The 13,860-nt window shown below is 44.3% G+C and overlaps 1 protein-coding gene across 1 annotated transcript; it reads left to right on the forward strand.

Annotated features, from left to right (window-relative positions):
• Window positions 1–9,060, forward strand: LOC103183511 (E3 ubiquitin/ISG15 ligase TRIM25). Its single transcript, XM_042342848.1, has 8 exons — window positions 1–168; window positions 1,756–2,367; window positions 3,256–3,351; window positions 4,157–4,390; window positions 4,589–4,611; window positions 5,404–5,520; window positions 6,284–6,432; window positions 7,146–9,060. Exons 2-8 carry the CDS (start codon window positions 1,804–1,806, stop codon window positions 7,688–7,690), a joined length of 1,728 nt encoding a protein of 575 aa, XP_042198782.1. The 5' UTR covers window positions 1–168; window positions 1,756–1,803; the 3' UTR covers window positions 7,691–9,060.
• The last annotated feature ends 4,800 nt before the right edge of the window (window positions 9,061–13,860 follow it).

A 13,860-nucleotide genomic window follows, 5' to 3' on the forward strand; every position in this document is an offset into this window, starting at 1 on the left:
AGGGGAAGGGGGTTGGGCAAGAAGGGGAGCAGCGGCGACGCCATGTTTGTGAGGGGCGGCCAAACCCACCCACTGTCTGACTGGACTGACTGACTGGATGGAACCGACCAAGACGTTGCTCTGCTCTCCCGCAGCTCAGCTTTAGTCAGAAAGGTTCAGTTGTTACGTGTGAGTTTCTCTTTTTCTTTAAAAAAAATCACGTGAGCGAGTTTTGCGGACAAGGTGGACACACGGTACAATGGGGGTATTTTTTTTGGGGGGGTCACCCAGGGGGGGGGGTCTTGACGACGACGACGACAACTTATATTTGTATCGCGCCTTTCACATCGGGAGGACGACCCTTGACGCGCGCGTTAACCCACCGCCAATCGTCTACCCCCCCCCCCACCCATTGACTCACCATCACCAATTGGCCAACCGACGACTGACCCGGTTGTTAAGTCGTTCGGACGGATCGCGGATCGATTGGCAGTAATACTTCCTTCCCCCCTTCCGCCCCACCCCATCCCGCACCCCAAAAAAATGTCATCACTCAATCCACAGTGGGACACCGCTTTGCGCAATTGGCTGCCGTGTTTCGCCCACAAAATACAGTCACTCCGCTTCGCAATATATTCTGTGAAGTGCTTCGAGACATCTCAAAATGCAAGCATTATTATTGTTGTTATTATTATTATTATGATGATCACCTTGCCTGAAGAGTGTTCAAACCAAACGTGATTCCGTGCAATTCCCCATGTTTATGGAAATTCCAGAGATGTCCCAAAGTAAAATGGAACCTCCCGCTTTATCTTTTGTACACCCTGCAATTTAATTTTTCATCAAAAAGACGGATAATTATTCCCTCTTGAATTTGCCAACGCAATGATCTGCAACATTATGAGCTGACCAGCAGCAGTGTCAAAACTTCAGTTGTCTTTAAAGGGACCAGAAGAGTCCAGATGCTGTGCGTTCAGTTCAAAGTTCAGAAAGTTGTAGGAAGCGCTTCAAAACTTCCTCCCGATGTAAAAGGTGCTATGTTGTATTCCCTCTTTCCCCTGAGCTGTAGAGGAAATGTATACTGTATTCACAATGTACAGGATATAATGTAATTGAAGGTAGTTAAGGACATGTTACACCAGCAAAAGCAAATATCTGTTTATAACTTGGGAGCAGACACAAGAAGAGAAACTAATTGAAGGCAGAAGCAGATGTCAGCCTGGCTTGTTTGGTAGCACTCTCACCTCTGAGTCAGAAGTTGTAGGTTCAAACCAAACATTGCAGACATTGTCCTCATAAAGTTGAAAATAAAACTCCATTGCTGGGGTGAACTGCATTGCTGGGGGTGAAGCCCTTCGGGTGAGACGTTCTGTGAACTTCAAGGATGATGAGTCACTTCTTCACTCCTAAAATAATCTTACAAAACTCCACGCAGAGCTGACCTTATATTTACCGCATTAGTAACAACAGTAAGCAGTACTGATAATTCAGTATCAGTACTGAATTTTTGATGCAGCGCCTTAATCGAGCCTTCGCGACGTCTCAAAGCACTTCACCGAATGCACTGTCGAGCAAATTTTGTGTGGGGGGGGGTTAATATATTCTCCTAAACAATCTAATATCATTATAGATTGAGACGCACAAAAGCTGAGGTCAGGCTGGGGGGGTGGCTGGTTTATTTTTTTCACCACAAAAAAATCGTACCTTGGAGGAGCGCATTCTTATTTTGAAACGCTTCCAGTCCAAGTCACAATGGACTTGTCTGTTCTCTCACAGACACTGTACAGACAGCAACTGAACACCAGGTGACCCGAGAGCTGGATCATGGCGGCTGCTTTATCCCTGGTAACCTTGGAGGAAGAGTTGACCTGCGCTATTTGCCTCGGCATTTACACGGACCCTGTGGTGCTGGAGTGCAAACACAGCTTCTGTCGAGCCTGTATCGAGGAGTTCTGGAGTGGGGCTGCCCCAGGCACTTACTCCTGCCCGGAGTGCAGAGCAGAGACCAGCGAGAGGCCTGGTCTGGAGAAGAATTTCAAGCTGGCGAGTATAGTGCAGAAATACCTGGCTCTGCAGAGCTCTCAGGATGCTGTTCTCTGTAACTACTGCACCGAATCTCCGCTCCCGGCCGTCAAAACCTGCCTGAAGTGTGAAGCCTCCCTGTGTCCCATTCACCTCAAGCACCACAGGGAGAACTCTGTGTTCAAAAGCCACAGCCTCACAGAGCTCACCACTGATCTGTCCCTGTGGAAGTGCCCAGAGCACCAGAAGTCGCTGGAGATTTACTGTAAAGACGATAAAGTCTGTGTCTGCAGCCTGTGTGCTTTAGTGGGGAAGCACAAGAACCACAACTGTAGCAGCATCAGCGAGGGAGAGAAGGAACTGAGGGTAAGTGTTTGTTAATTTTTCTATCTCTTTATCTAACCCTGTGTATATGTGTGCACAAGAAGGGAAACACAGTATCACAGAAACAGTAACCCAGTCATTTACCGGGACCTTACACAGTGATGAAAATACAATTTAATTCTTTCATTTCATACAGCAAAATTCTTTAATTTGATTCCAACCCCCAGCTCGGATGGAAACCCTTAACTGTCCAGTGCCTTCCGACATGAAAGGCCCTACATAAATGCAATTTTGCTGTTGCTTCACAATGATGTAAAATGTAGGTGACTGTATTTGTAGGCAAGCCCTGCAGCCATTTTTCCACACAGCAAGGTCCCACATTCCCATACTGTACAGCCATGATGTAAATGATCAGTTTTATCTGAAGGATTATTGTTGTAGGACAAACCTCCCTTCTCGTTTTGAAGTGTCACAAAGTGTGATTTTGGTCTGATGTGTTATTCCAAAGTACGGCACCTCCGACAATGCAGCACAACCCTATACTTACAAGAGTGTCAGTTTCAAGAGTGAGCTCAAAGTCCTCGAGTAGAGTTAAAATTCACAACCTTCTGACCTCTCGGCAAGCGTGTAAGCCACACTGACCCCTATTATACCTGTGTGGCAATTTGGAAACTCAAGACTGATGGTTTCAAATGTCTGAAATGTTTTTACGCAGAATTGGAAGCAATCTCCATAATACCATCTGAAATAAATATTGTTCATATTTAAAGGATACGGAGAAAGAACAGGAGGAATGGGATCAAAGTCGAGAGTACAATGTGCTGAATGGCCCCCTTGTGACCTGTAAATATCCAGTGATTTCACATTATGTCTGTGCTTCTATCTGCCTGCCCATGATGTTAGTCGCTTTTCTCTTGGTTTCCATTTCAGGATCATTTACAATGTCAGTTGGAGAGGATCAGGAGCAATACTGAGGCTGTTCAAGCAGCTCTGAACCTTCATCACAAAGAGAAACAGAACACGCAGGTAGGAGCCGTCAAACAGTAGCCGGAGGGTTTAGTCACGCCTTCCACACGCAACACACCAAAGCACATCATTCACTTAAAAGCGCAAGAATCCAACTTGAAACTGAAATAACTGTACAATGTCTGGGCAGCCCAGGGGGATTGTGCTGCCAACTTTCTCTCATTCTCTTAAGTGTAACAAAGCTCTTTCAGAGAGATGGCACAGGCACTGTGGGTTGAGGGGCCCTCTTCTGTGCTGCGAAATGTTTTTCTGATTCTAAATATACTGAAGAGGGAGTGAGTGTGACTTTATTATCGGAGGATCCAGCCACCTCTTGACATTTGCATTGAAAAAATAACCGAGCTGGGTGACGTATATATTTAAGCATACGTTTTGACAGAATGGAACAGAATAATAATAATAATCCTTGCATTTGATATAGCGCTTTTCACGTAGGGAGGACATCCCAAAGCGCTTCACAGAATAGACTGTAAAGTGAATTGACTGTATATTTGTGGGCGAACGCGGCAGCCAATTACGCACAGCAATGTCCCACAGTCGTAGATTGAAAATGACCAATTTTTTTTATTATTGTTTTGGTTTTTTTGGAGGGATTATTATTAGGTGTGTGGAGTAAGGAAACTTGCCCAAGGTTTCGCCCTGCCTGGAATTGAACTCAGGTCTCTCACTTGCAAAGCGAGTGCTCTTTATCCAACAAGGGCAGAGGCATGCAGTGGGAGGGGAGGCCTCTGAAGCGTGGAAGTGGGCTCACACTGAAATGATCTTCGTTTTGAAGTCACTGCACTAACTCTCTTGTTATTTTAAGAGTGAGATCCAGGAAGCCAAATGCAAAGTGAAAGAGAAATACAAGTTACTGAAGAAAAGTGTTGAGGAGGAAGAGAGAAAAGTTCTCGAGCGTCTGGAGAATGAGGAGAAGCGTGTAACTGAACAGACCAACACTAAGATCTTCCAGCTGGAGAATCAACTGAAGGAATCTGAAACGTCTTTAGCTGCTTTGACCAGTGTTTTGAAGAAGAATGAAGAGCTTGTGTTTATACAGGTAATGCTTTTCCTGTCTCCACTCCAAGCTCTAGCCCAGCTCCCTTTGCATTATTCCTCTGGGTTGAATTGCATATTGATGTAGCAAAGAAGTAGGTGGGAGGGCAAGTAGGCAAGGCTTTAAAAAGCAAATGGAATTTGGGGTTTATATACAATACTCAGATTTACTAACACTTATTTTCAATCTACTTTGTTGCAGGAGTTTCATTCATTGGCAAATAGGTAAGAGGACCAAGTTTAATCCAATATCACAGAGACTTGTGAGCTCTTATCAGGTACCACAAGCCTTATTCTATAGCGATTACCCGGTGTGTACATTACTCACTTGCTACCAATACTTTTACAACAGCAGAACATGATGTATAGTAAACCTCGCAGAAGTCGTATCAGTTGGGATCATACATTTAATATGACTTTTATGCAAAGTATAAGTTGTGTCAAATCTGCATAGAATATAAACTCTTGAATGGTACTTGGCCAGATATACGATATTAGGTGACTATTCTATTTATACAGATCGGACTTATGTGAGTTTTACTGGAGTAACGCAGCTTAGACAATCCTGTTCTCCCAGTACATCCACACATGTGAGCTTGTATGGTGGTCAGCAACATCAACCCTGGCTCGTTTGGTTCTCCTCATGGCTCCCAGATGAACGGTCACATGAGCGGGATACCAAATGGCAGCTGTGGAATTGGACCCTAGTAAAAAAAAGTGACACGACTAAGCAAAGTCCGTGGAGAAATGTGACAGGATGCTTCAATCCTGTAGATTTTGTGGGTTTTGTGCTCAAAATATTCAGTCAATCCACTTTACAGTATATCTTGTGAAGCCCTTTGAGACATCTCAATGACATGATAAAGCGCAAGGATTATTATTATTATCCCCAGCAACTTTGCAGTCATTGGCCTTCACTCTGAGGCTCAATGACATGAAATGTCGCGCAAAGTGAAAACTCACGGGAGCCAATGTTGCAGCCCAGATCTCACTGTCTGCTTTTCTATCATTATTTAGGCTGAAAGATGTGTCTGAACCACTCATTCCGCCCGCACCGTCTCTGTGGTGGACAAATCAATTCTTGAAAAGCTGGCAAACTGGGTTCAGAAGCAGTACGATGCAGTGGCTCAGATGAGCAGCCAGAGAGACAGAAACTTTCTAGTCGTTATGCGTAAGTAGATGTTTGTTTGTGTTTTTCCTGTTGTCTTGCAATAGTTGTGGGGTCTGTATCATGTACAAAGCAACGATCAGAGAAATGCACAACTCATCAAATGAACTCAGGGAATTCACTTTAACTTTGTAATGTTACATTGTTTGTTGCGGTGCATAAATGATCTTAGTCAAAACTCTCATTCGTGGCTACGTCACCTCCAGATTTGACTTCGACAACGTCCTGCTCCTTAGTCTCCCAAGTCTCTAACCTCCACAAGCTTCAGATCATCCAGCCTGCTCTGTTTCCCACACTAGACTCTGCAAGCCCTTCGCTCCCCACCATCTTTGCCTGGCTCTATATCCTCCAGCACATTTAAGAGTCTCATCCTTCCTTTGCTTCATTCCTACCTGTACAATGTCTTGCATTCATACTCCCCTGACCATTCTATCCCACCTGCAGCAGGCGAGCTTACAGGCACCTCGCCCACTCTCTCCAGCACCTCTTCCAGAATCCCCCCTTTGGCTCCCTTCCTATCTCTGGTTTCAAAACCTACCTCTTCAACTGATTTCGGCCATCTTCTCACACTTGGGGCTCGGGTTCCCAGTCTTCAGGGTGTAAAGAGAGATTTTCTTTCCTGAGAGATGCTGTATAAGGGCCAATTGTTGTTGATGAGTCAGTCTTGAATGATGGAGCATTTTCTAATCTCTTTGAGCAGACCTTGAGCCCACACTCACCTCTGTGCAGCCAGTTACAGGGCGACGTGAACAGATATCGATCGGTCTCCCATTCGGTCGTTCCTGCAGCTGAAATAGCAGCTCTGAGGCCTGCTGTGCGTGTGAGGCTTCAGGCTGGAGAGCACATGCTCTTAAACCAGTTTATCCGTCAGCATTCGGGTAGGACAATTCCAAGGCTTCTGAATCCCAAAGACGAGCTTTAAATTCCAGAGATTTGAGGTAAAATCCCAATTTGTGTTGGGAATACATCAGAAAACAGGAACAAGGGCTATTCAGCCCATCGAGTCAGTTCTACCAGTTTATTGGTGCTTGGCAGATCTTATAATCATAGTGCCCACCTTTTCACATATCCCTTCATACCTGCTGCAACACATTTGTCTGAATTGGCATCACTTACCTCAGGCCAAACTCTACAGAGAAGAGTCCACTTTTCCCAAACATTTTAAGATCAGCAGATGCGCAATTTTGGCTACCGCTTTTCACCTGCAAAATACACAGTCACTCCACTTCAGTGCCTCCTTACGTGAAAGGCGCTACACTTATTTAATTTCTTGTTTGCAGCATATTCTGTGAAGCGCTCTGAGACTTCTCAACGATGTGATGAGGCGCTCTTATCAAATGCATTATTGCAATGATTTGTATAGCACCTTTCACGTCGGGAGGACATCCTAAGGCCTTCGACAGTCAGGGGTTTGGACCCAAGTAGGTGGTGGGGGAGGGGTGGGGGAATGGATTGCGGTAAGTGAGGGTACAGGGTAGGAGGGTGGCCGAAGGCACGGTCAAAGAGGATATTTTACTTTTTAACGGAACTCCCCTGCTCCTACTACCTGGAATAATCAGTGATTTACCCACATTTCTCCTTCTCTTCACAGACGGACAAACGCCGTCTCTCGATCCTGACACAGCAAATCCCAAACTCATCCTGTCCAACAGCAACAGGACTGTGTCGGTGTCTGACCGCACATGGCCGATTCCGAACAATGTGAAGAGGTTCGACCTTTGGCAGCAGGTTCTCGGCAGTGAGGGAGTGAGCTGCGGCAGCTCTTACTGGGAGCTGCAGGTTACAGGGAGCGAGTGGTGGGGGGCTGGCGTCTGTTACGGTAGCCTGAGCCGGAAGGGTGGAGGTGCCGAGTGTTTACTGGGATGGAACAAAAAGTCGTGGATACTGCGCTCGTGGGGCGGGTTACTTACAGTTCGACACAATTGCAAAGAGATTAAACTGGCAGCGGGAATGGCCTCCAAAGTGGGTGTGTTTGTGGATTTTGAGGCTGGGGTCATCTCGTTTTACAGTGTGTCAGGCAGCAACCTGACCCTGTTACACACCTTCCAGGAGCAGTCGTTCCCCGAGTCCCTCTACCCGGCTCTGTGGGTTTATGATTATACAAAGCCTCTGTCTCTGTGTGATCTGAAGCAGTGATTACATTTCCTCGCTGTTCCTCTGTGGCAGATTCCCCTTTAAATCCTTAATTTTTCCCTTTTGTCCCCAACCTGATCTTTCCTGGGTGTGTCTCCTTCACGAACAGTATTTGCTGCCCGATTGCACCGATCACACAAAGATTGTAATGTGTGAGATGTAGTAGCGGTAAAGGCTCCCTCAGTTGATTCTCATCATTAAACTCTTGCTGCCTTTAGCTTATCACTTTAGCTGCAGAATTCAACCTTTCTTACGGAGCCTAGAAAAAATTATCCAAAAAGTTTTGCAAAGTTAATGTAAAAATATTGTAAGGAATCAAATAAATCCAGCGTTATTGGAAAGTTCACTGCATGTTACAATTTTACACACTAATTTATTTCAAGACACTATAACGAGCGTAAATATAAAAAGTTGGAAGACACAAAAAAGTAGTGCATTAAAAAAAAGATGGAGCAGATAACACAAGGTGTCAACCTGGCTCAGTTGCTAGCATTCTCGCCTCCGAATCTACAGTGTTGTGGGTTTAAGCCCAATGTCTTAACTTTGAACACATAGTCCATACTGACACTTCAGGGGCTCAATAAATGAAAAAAATGTTTACAAAAAATACTTACAGGTCAAGAGCAGTAGCCGTCTCTGTATTGCCCTCTGTGCTGGGCTCTTCACCAGCAGTCATGCCGGATTCCAATTAAAATAATATAAAAATCGCTGCAGCTTTTGAATATAAACTATCCCAAATTCTGAAATGTGCGATTCCTTCAGGTGGAGATTCCGCGTGTAAATGTAAAAGCAGCTCACGCGGTTCAAGTTAATCCAATCTCTCTGCCACTGCTACTCGTTGCATTGCTGGAATGTGTAAATATAGCCCATCTCCTACAGTCTCCCACTCCCCTTCACAGAGATCACACATACTCGGAGAGAACCCTCTCCCAACATCGCTATTTATCTAAAAAGGCTTTTTCGTGGAATATGGCGGCAGTCTAGTTGTGAGACGGGAGAGAATAACAATGTACTTTTTTTTTAAGTTTAGACTGGACACATGGTCAGTTGTGTTCCATGGTTTACTTTCACCTGTAGATATTGTGTTTCCACTTACAAATTTGAACTCTATTTAAGACCTTTTACTGTTGGATTCCAGTCCTGCTTTTTATACAGCATTACGGGGTTCTCCAGATACAAACTGCAGAATACATCAGTCCCACATTTCAAAAACTCCAGACCCAAACAGACCTTTTTACGTTTGAAAGCTGGTCCCATAGCAGGGAGGAACTGATCAGAACAGATATACAAAATGAATAAGGTTCTTTATGTTATGTGTGTATGTATGTGATTAGCTGTTTGACAATAAAGCTGAAAGCTGTTTTGTTGGAAAACCATTACTTCTTTAACTTAATTTGCTGCATGCTGCAACTCTTTACATGTTACAAGAAATGTGTAGGTTGGGGTCCCTTTGAAGTTATCCCCGTCATGGAAGAAAAGAGTGTAAGGAATCAAGCAAACCAAACTGGTAATTGATGCCATTGTCAACGCAGCAAACTCTTCTGTTGGGAGGAGGTGGAGTTGACAGCAGTAGTCGGGGGCCTTCTGCGGGAGGAGTGCTTGACCCTGGGGGGTTACAACACCGGAGATGCCAAGATCAGCAGAGGCTCCTGCCTGCCTGCCAGGCCAAACATGATTCACACGGTTGGGCCCAAGATACTGGACAAAAGGAACCCACCAAGCAATCAGCTCCTCAGCTGTTATAGGAAGAGCTTGAAAGCCGTCAAAGACAACAGTCTGCAGACAATCATTTTTCCCTGTATCTCTACTGGAATCTATGGCTACCCCAACAGACCTGCTCTGGGAGTCGTGAGGAAATATCTGGAGAGCAGAAACTCATTTGATCGCGGTATATTCTGTGAATTTCTGGAAGTTGCTGGGGCACAGAGCGAACTCTGAGGGTCACTAACCCCAGGGCGAGGACAGGCAGGGACTGAAGATGGCGGAATCCACACCTGGACTGAGAAGACACCAGTGGGTTAGACACAGGTTAGACACCCTTTACCTGCTCCATGTTAATCAATAATGTGTGTGTGTGTATACTCCATTACTCTCTCCTGTTACACAGTGTGACTCTCTCTCTACTCTGTGACTCCCATTACACACTGTGTGACTAACTCTTTTTATACTCTGTGACTCTCTCTCTCTCTCTAATCTCTTTCCATTTAAACTGTGTGGCTCTCTTTATACACAAAACATAAAGAGATAAACATATAATAAGCACTTAAAAAAAATTTGTGTGGTCACTCAATCCATGACCGTTTGTGGGACACTGCTGTGCGCAATTGGCTGCCGCGTTTCACCCACAAAACAGTCAATTCACTTTATAGTATATCCTGCGAAGCGCTTTGAGACGTCTCAAAGACATGATAAGGCACTGTATCAAATGCAAGGATCATTATATTGTTATAAAAATTGTATTAGGTGCGTAATACTAAGTACTAAGCCACCCCGTATTATTAATTCCACTTTACAGCTCTTTCCCATACCAAAGCTCATTGCTTTCACCGCTCACATCTTTATTCGGTTCCCTCGCATGATTCTGATGGTTCCAGCCTCCATAGCCATGTGTGGTACTGTATTGAATTCTGCATCCTTTGCAATAACGTAGTGACCAGTATTGAAAGCACATTTATGTCGCAGTCTTCACCTCATAATAAAAGTGAAAATTAAAGCAATATCCTTGGAGATTTAAAAATATTGGGAGCCAACCAGAGTAAATAGGCCCGTCTTTTAAAAAGCATCAATTGGCAACAGGATGCTTAGTACCTCCTACAAACTTCCTACCAATAGATGGTGCAGTTGTCATAGGTAAACATTTTAAAATCATTAGAGACAGCGCGATCTGCTTCCATGAAAAGGTGCTACACCAGGACAGAACCTGGAGAGGTTCAGGTGTCAGCGGTCAATTCTGCTGCATTACAATTAATAACTTTTACATTTTGCGAAGCTATTAAATCCGTCTTTACCTCTTCGCCTCCTACAGAAATTGCTCCTTAATTATCCAAAAAAGAATATTTATTTAATTCCGTAATGCAATTTCTATTGACAAGTTTTGCAACTTTGTTCAGCTGAAAGTGATCTGCGTGTCCAGCCCTGTGGACGTTAAACATTGCATGGCTTTATTCAAAAGGAGAGCTTCTCCCAGTGTCCTGGCCAACAATCTCCGTGATCGGGTTAGTCACTCACTTCACAGCTATTTGAGACATTGCTGTGCACAAATTGGCTGTTATGTTTGCCTGCAAATGCAGTCCCCACACTTAACAGTAAATTTTGTGAAGCCTTTTGAGATGTCTCGACAACATGATACGGCGGCATAACAAATTCAAGGATTATTATGTCTTCAAATCCACTCTTAACACTGTGGGAACTGTTAAGATTTAATAAAAATAAGCTTGATGTGTCCAACTGGAGTTCACATCCCAGTGATATGTCAACAAGAAAAGACTGTTCACAGGCATTTGGGTTTAATCACTGCGTTGCCCCATTGAACCCACGTCGTTCCCTCAGAGGTAGATTTAACCTCAAAATACAATTACACAGAAACATTGTACAAAAATCATTAAATAAATCCTATTTCAATGCCTGACAAAATGAATGCTCTGTGTCTCAGGTGATCAGAAAACAGGCACAAGTACAGAGAATATTCATGTTAAAATTGGATTTCACATTAACACACAGTCCCACACCACAACTGCTCCTTCAACACTACATCAGGTTTGGGTGCTGAGAAGGTAGAATTATAGACAGACTATCATCAGAATAATCTTGAAGGGCTTTCAGTCAAGTTGAGAGCCCAGAAACAAGTTCACCCACATTCTTCCTCATGGGTGGGGAGGGAGCTTGGAGTCCTCAGTTTGCTTAATGAGGTCCCCAGAACACTCGGTAAGTGATAGGCGATACAGCTGTTTATGCTACTGAGCGGAGCAACGATTTATATGAACTAAATCACGCCAGAGTCGCAACAGATTCTCAGTAATCCAAGGGATGTCTGCCCAAGACCGATCTCCTTTGCTCAGAGCAAGAACCCCTGGGTCTGGGGAACAGAACACAGAACGATAGAGAGAGGCCTGGAATACCTCATGCCTATGCCTAGGAATATGAGATATGGCTGTAATTAGTTACAGCAACACACTGCACGAAGCTCCCGCTCTGATACACGGAGGCTGGCACGAGGGCAGGTTAGCCCAATGGCTCGTCAGGTTGGTGGCCTCAAAGAATCAAAGGAGAAAGAGTGGGATATGACACTATCACTGCCGTCCTTAATGTGTGTTACAGGAGGAAGAATGCCAAAACTTATCAAACAGTAATGGGGTGGGGGGGGGGGGGGGGGGGGTGGGGGGGAAATTCCAGTTCTTAAAGTACAGATGGGGTTTCAAGATTTTAAATCTGCTGTGGAAACCGAAGGAAAGCATTCCTTCCAAAAGGTGAATGTGCGACACCTGAGAAACTGAATGATTTTGCTCAGGCTGATTAACTGCTCACTTGCTGCTCAAGTCCATTGTAAATAGAGCCCCATCTGATCCCACCTACTTCCTCACACACACACACACACACACCCGAATAGCTTCTTCCCATTACAATGAATTGCACAGTTCAAACCCACCCCACATGGTGAGCTCTACACAAAGGCAGGAAGAAAGACAGAAACGACCCTCTCGCGTTGAGGGAAGACAAATAATAAAACAATCAATTGCCAGTACTCAATACTTTTCAAATACATTATTCAGCAGGGATTTGGGAGTCTTGACTTTAGCCATCACCTCGCTCACACGGCGCTTGTATTCCACTCTCATCAGATAATGTTAACCAACAACAGGGGCAGACTGGGACAGCATCGCTTCCAGATTCCTATCATTAGGAATTGCACTCAACACCAGGATCCGCTAAGTATCAAGAACATTAGATACAAGTGCTTTCAACATAACATATCCAAGGAGATTCTAGCCAGAGTTTGGATTTGGAGGTAAATTAGGAAGATGTTTAAATTCCCTGCCATTTTGATATATATACATACACACACATACACTCACACACACACACATATACATGTATACAGCATATGCATTCAGCTGTTCCTATTCATTGTGGTAGCCATACTAAATTCTCTGCTCACAGACTGCCTCCATAAGCTGCTAAATGCATAAAACCCTGCAATCCCAGGGTGGTTGAGAGATGGATAAACATAAGAGTTCTTTTCCTCCAAACTCTAGAAATATGCTGTATTGAATACACAGCCCCTTAAAGGCAATGCTACACAGATGGCTTGATAATTGCTGCTGCAACGCTGGAGAGTATTGAAGCATTCATGAGAGGAAGAAAGGTGTTCGTCCGGCAGCTTATTGGGAGTGTGAGGTAAAGAATAAAGTCTGGTCTCTACATCTCACCAGTTCAATCTGTCAATACTTCACACTTTATCAGCACAATAATTTGACATCTCCCATTGTAGGTAGACCACAAGGTGCTTTGATGATCGTTTGAGATGTGAAAGAAAGTTCAGGATTATAAAAGACAAATCCCTTTCTTGACAACCATCTGCTACATTCCCATCTGCTACGGTGGAGCTACTAACTGAAGCGAGAGGAGGGGATAATTCCAGTGGGGTTTATGGAGTGATAACAAACGCGGGGAAGTTAACCATCGTCACAAATGTATCAAACTTCTTGTGCCTCCATTATTTGGGTCAGAAGCAGCCTGCGGAAAGACAGATGATACACAACTGGCCAAGTGACACTGAAGTTTACCTCAGTCAAATCAAGAAGTGGAACTGACCAGAGACCCGAAGATGCTCGTCTTAAGACCTTAAACTTCAAGATCGTCCTAAGTCTAAGGTTGTGGGAAATTTGGGGGCTCTAGAATCTACACAACATAGCTGGTTCTAAGCAGCCTCTAACCTGCGGATCTCTAAACAGATAACACACAGAACCGAGGAGTGATACACATACGGAAATGAAAGTGTATATCTGTCTCCTTCTGTAACGTAATAGGATTATGTGAGTTTAGTATATAAACTCTTCAGTTGTTGCATTGGTCCCAGTGGTCGTTTGTTAATCACTGTGAGTTAAACTATCTTTGTAACTTCATCTGCACTGAACACACAGCGAGTGAGTGCGTTCAGACCTCAATGTTGGGAG

Source organism: Callorhinchus milii, unplaced genomic scaffold (genome assembly GCF_018977255.1).
Source record: "Callorhinchus milii isolate IMCB2004 unplaced genomic scaffold, IMCB_Cmil_1.0 Scaffold21, whole genome shotgun sequence".
In the NCBI taxonomy this organism is placed as follows: domain Eukaryota; kingdom Metazoa; phylum Chordata; class Chondrichthyes; order Chimaeriformes; family Callorhinchidae; genus Callorhinchus; species Callorhinchus milii.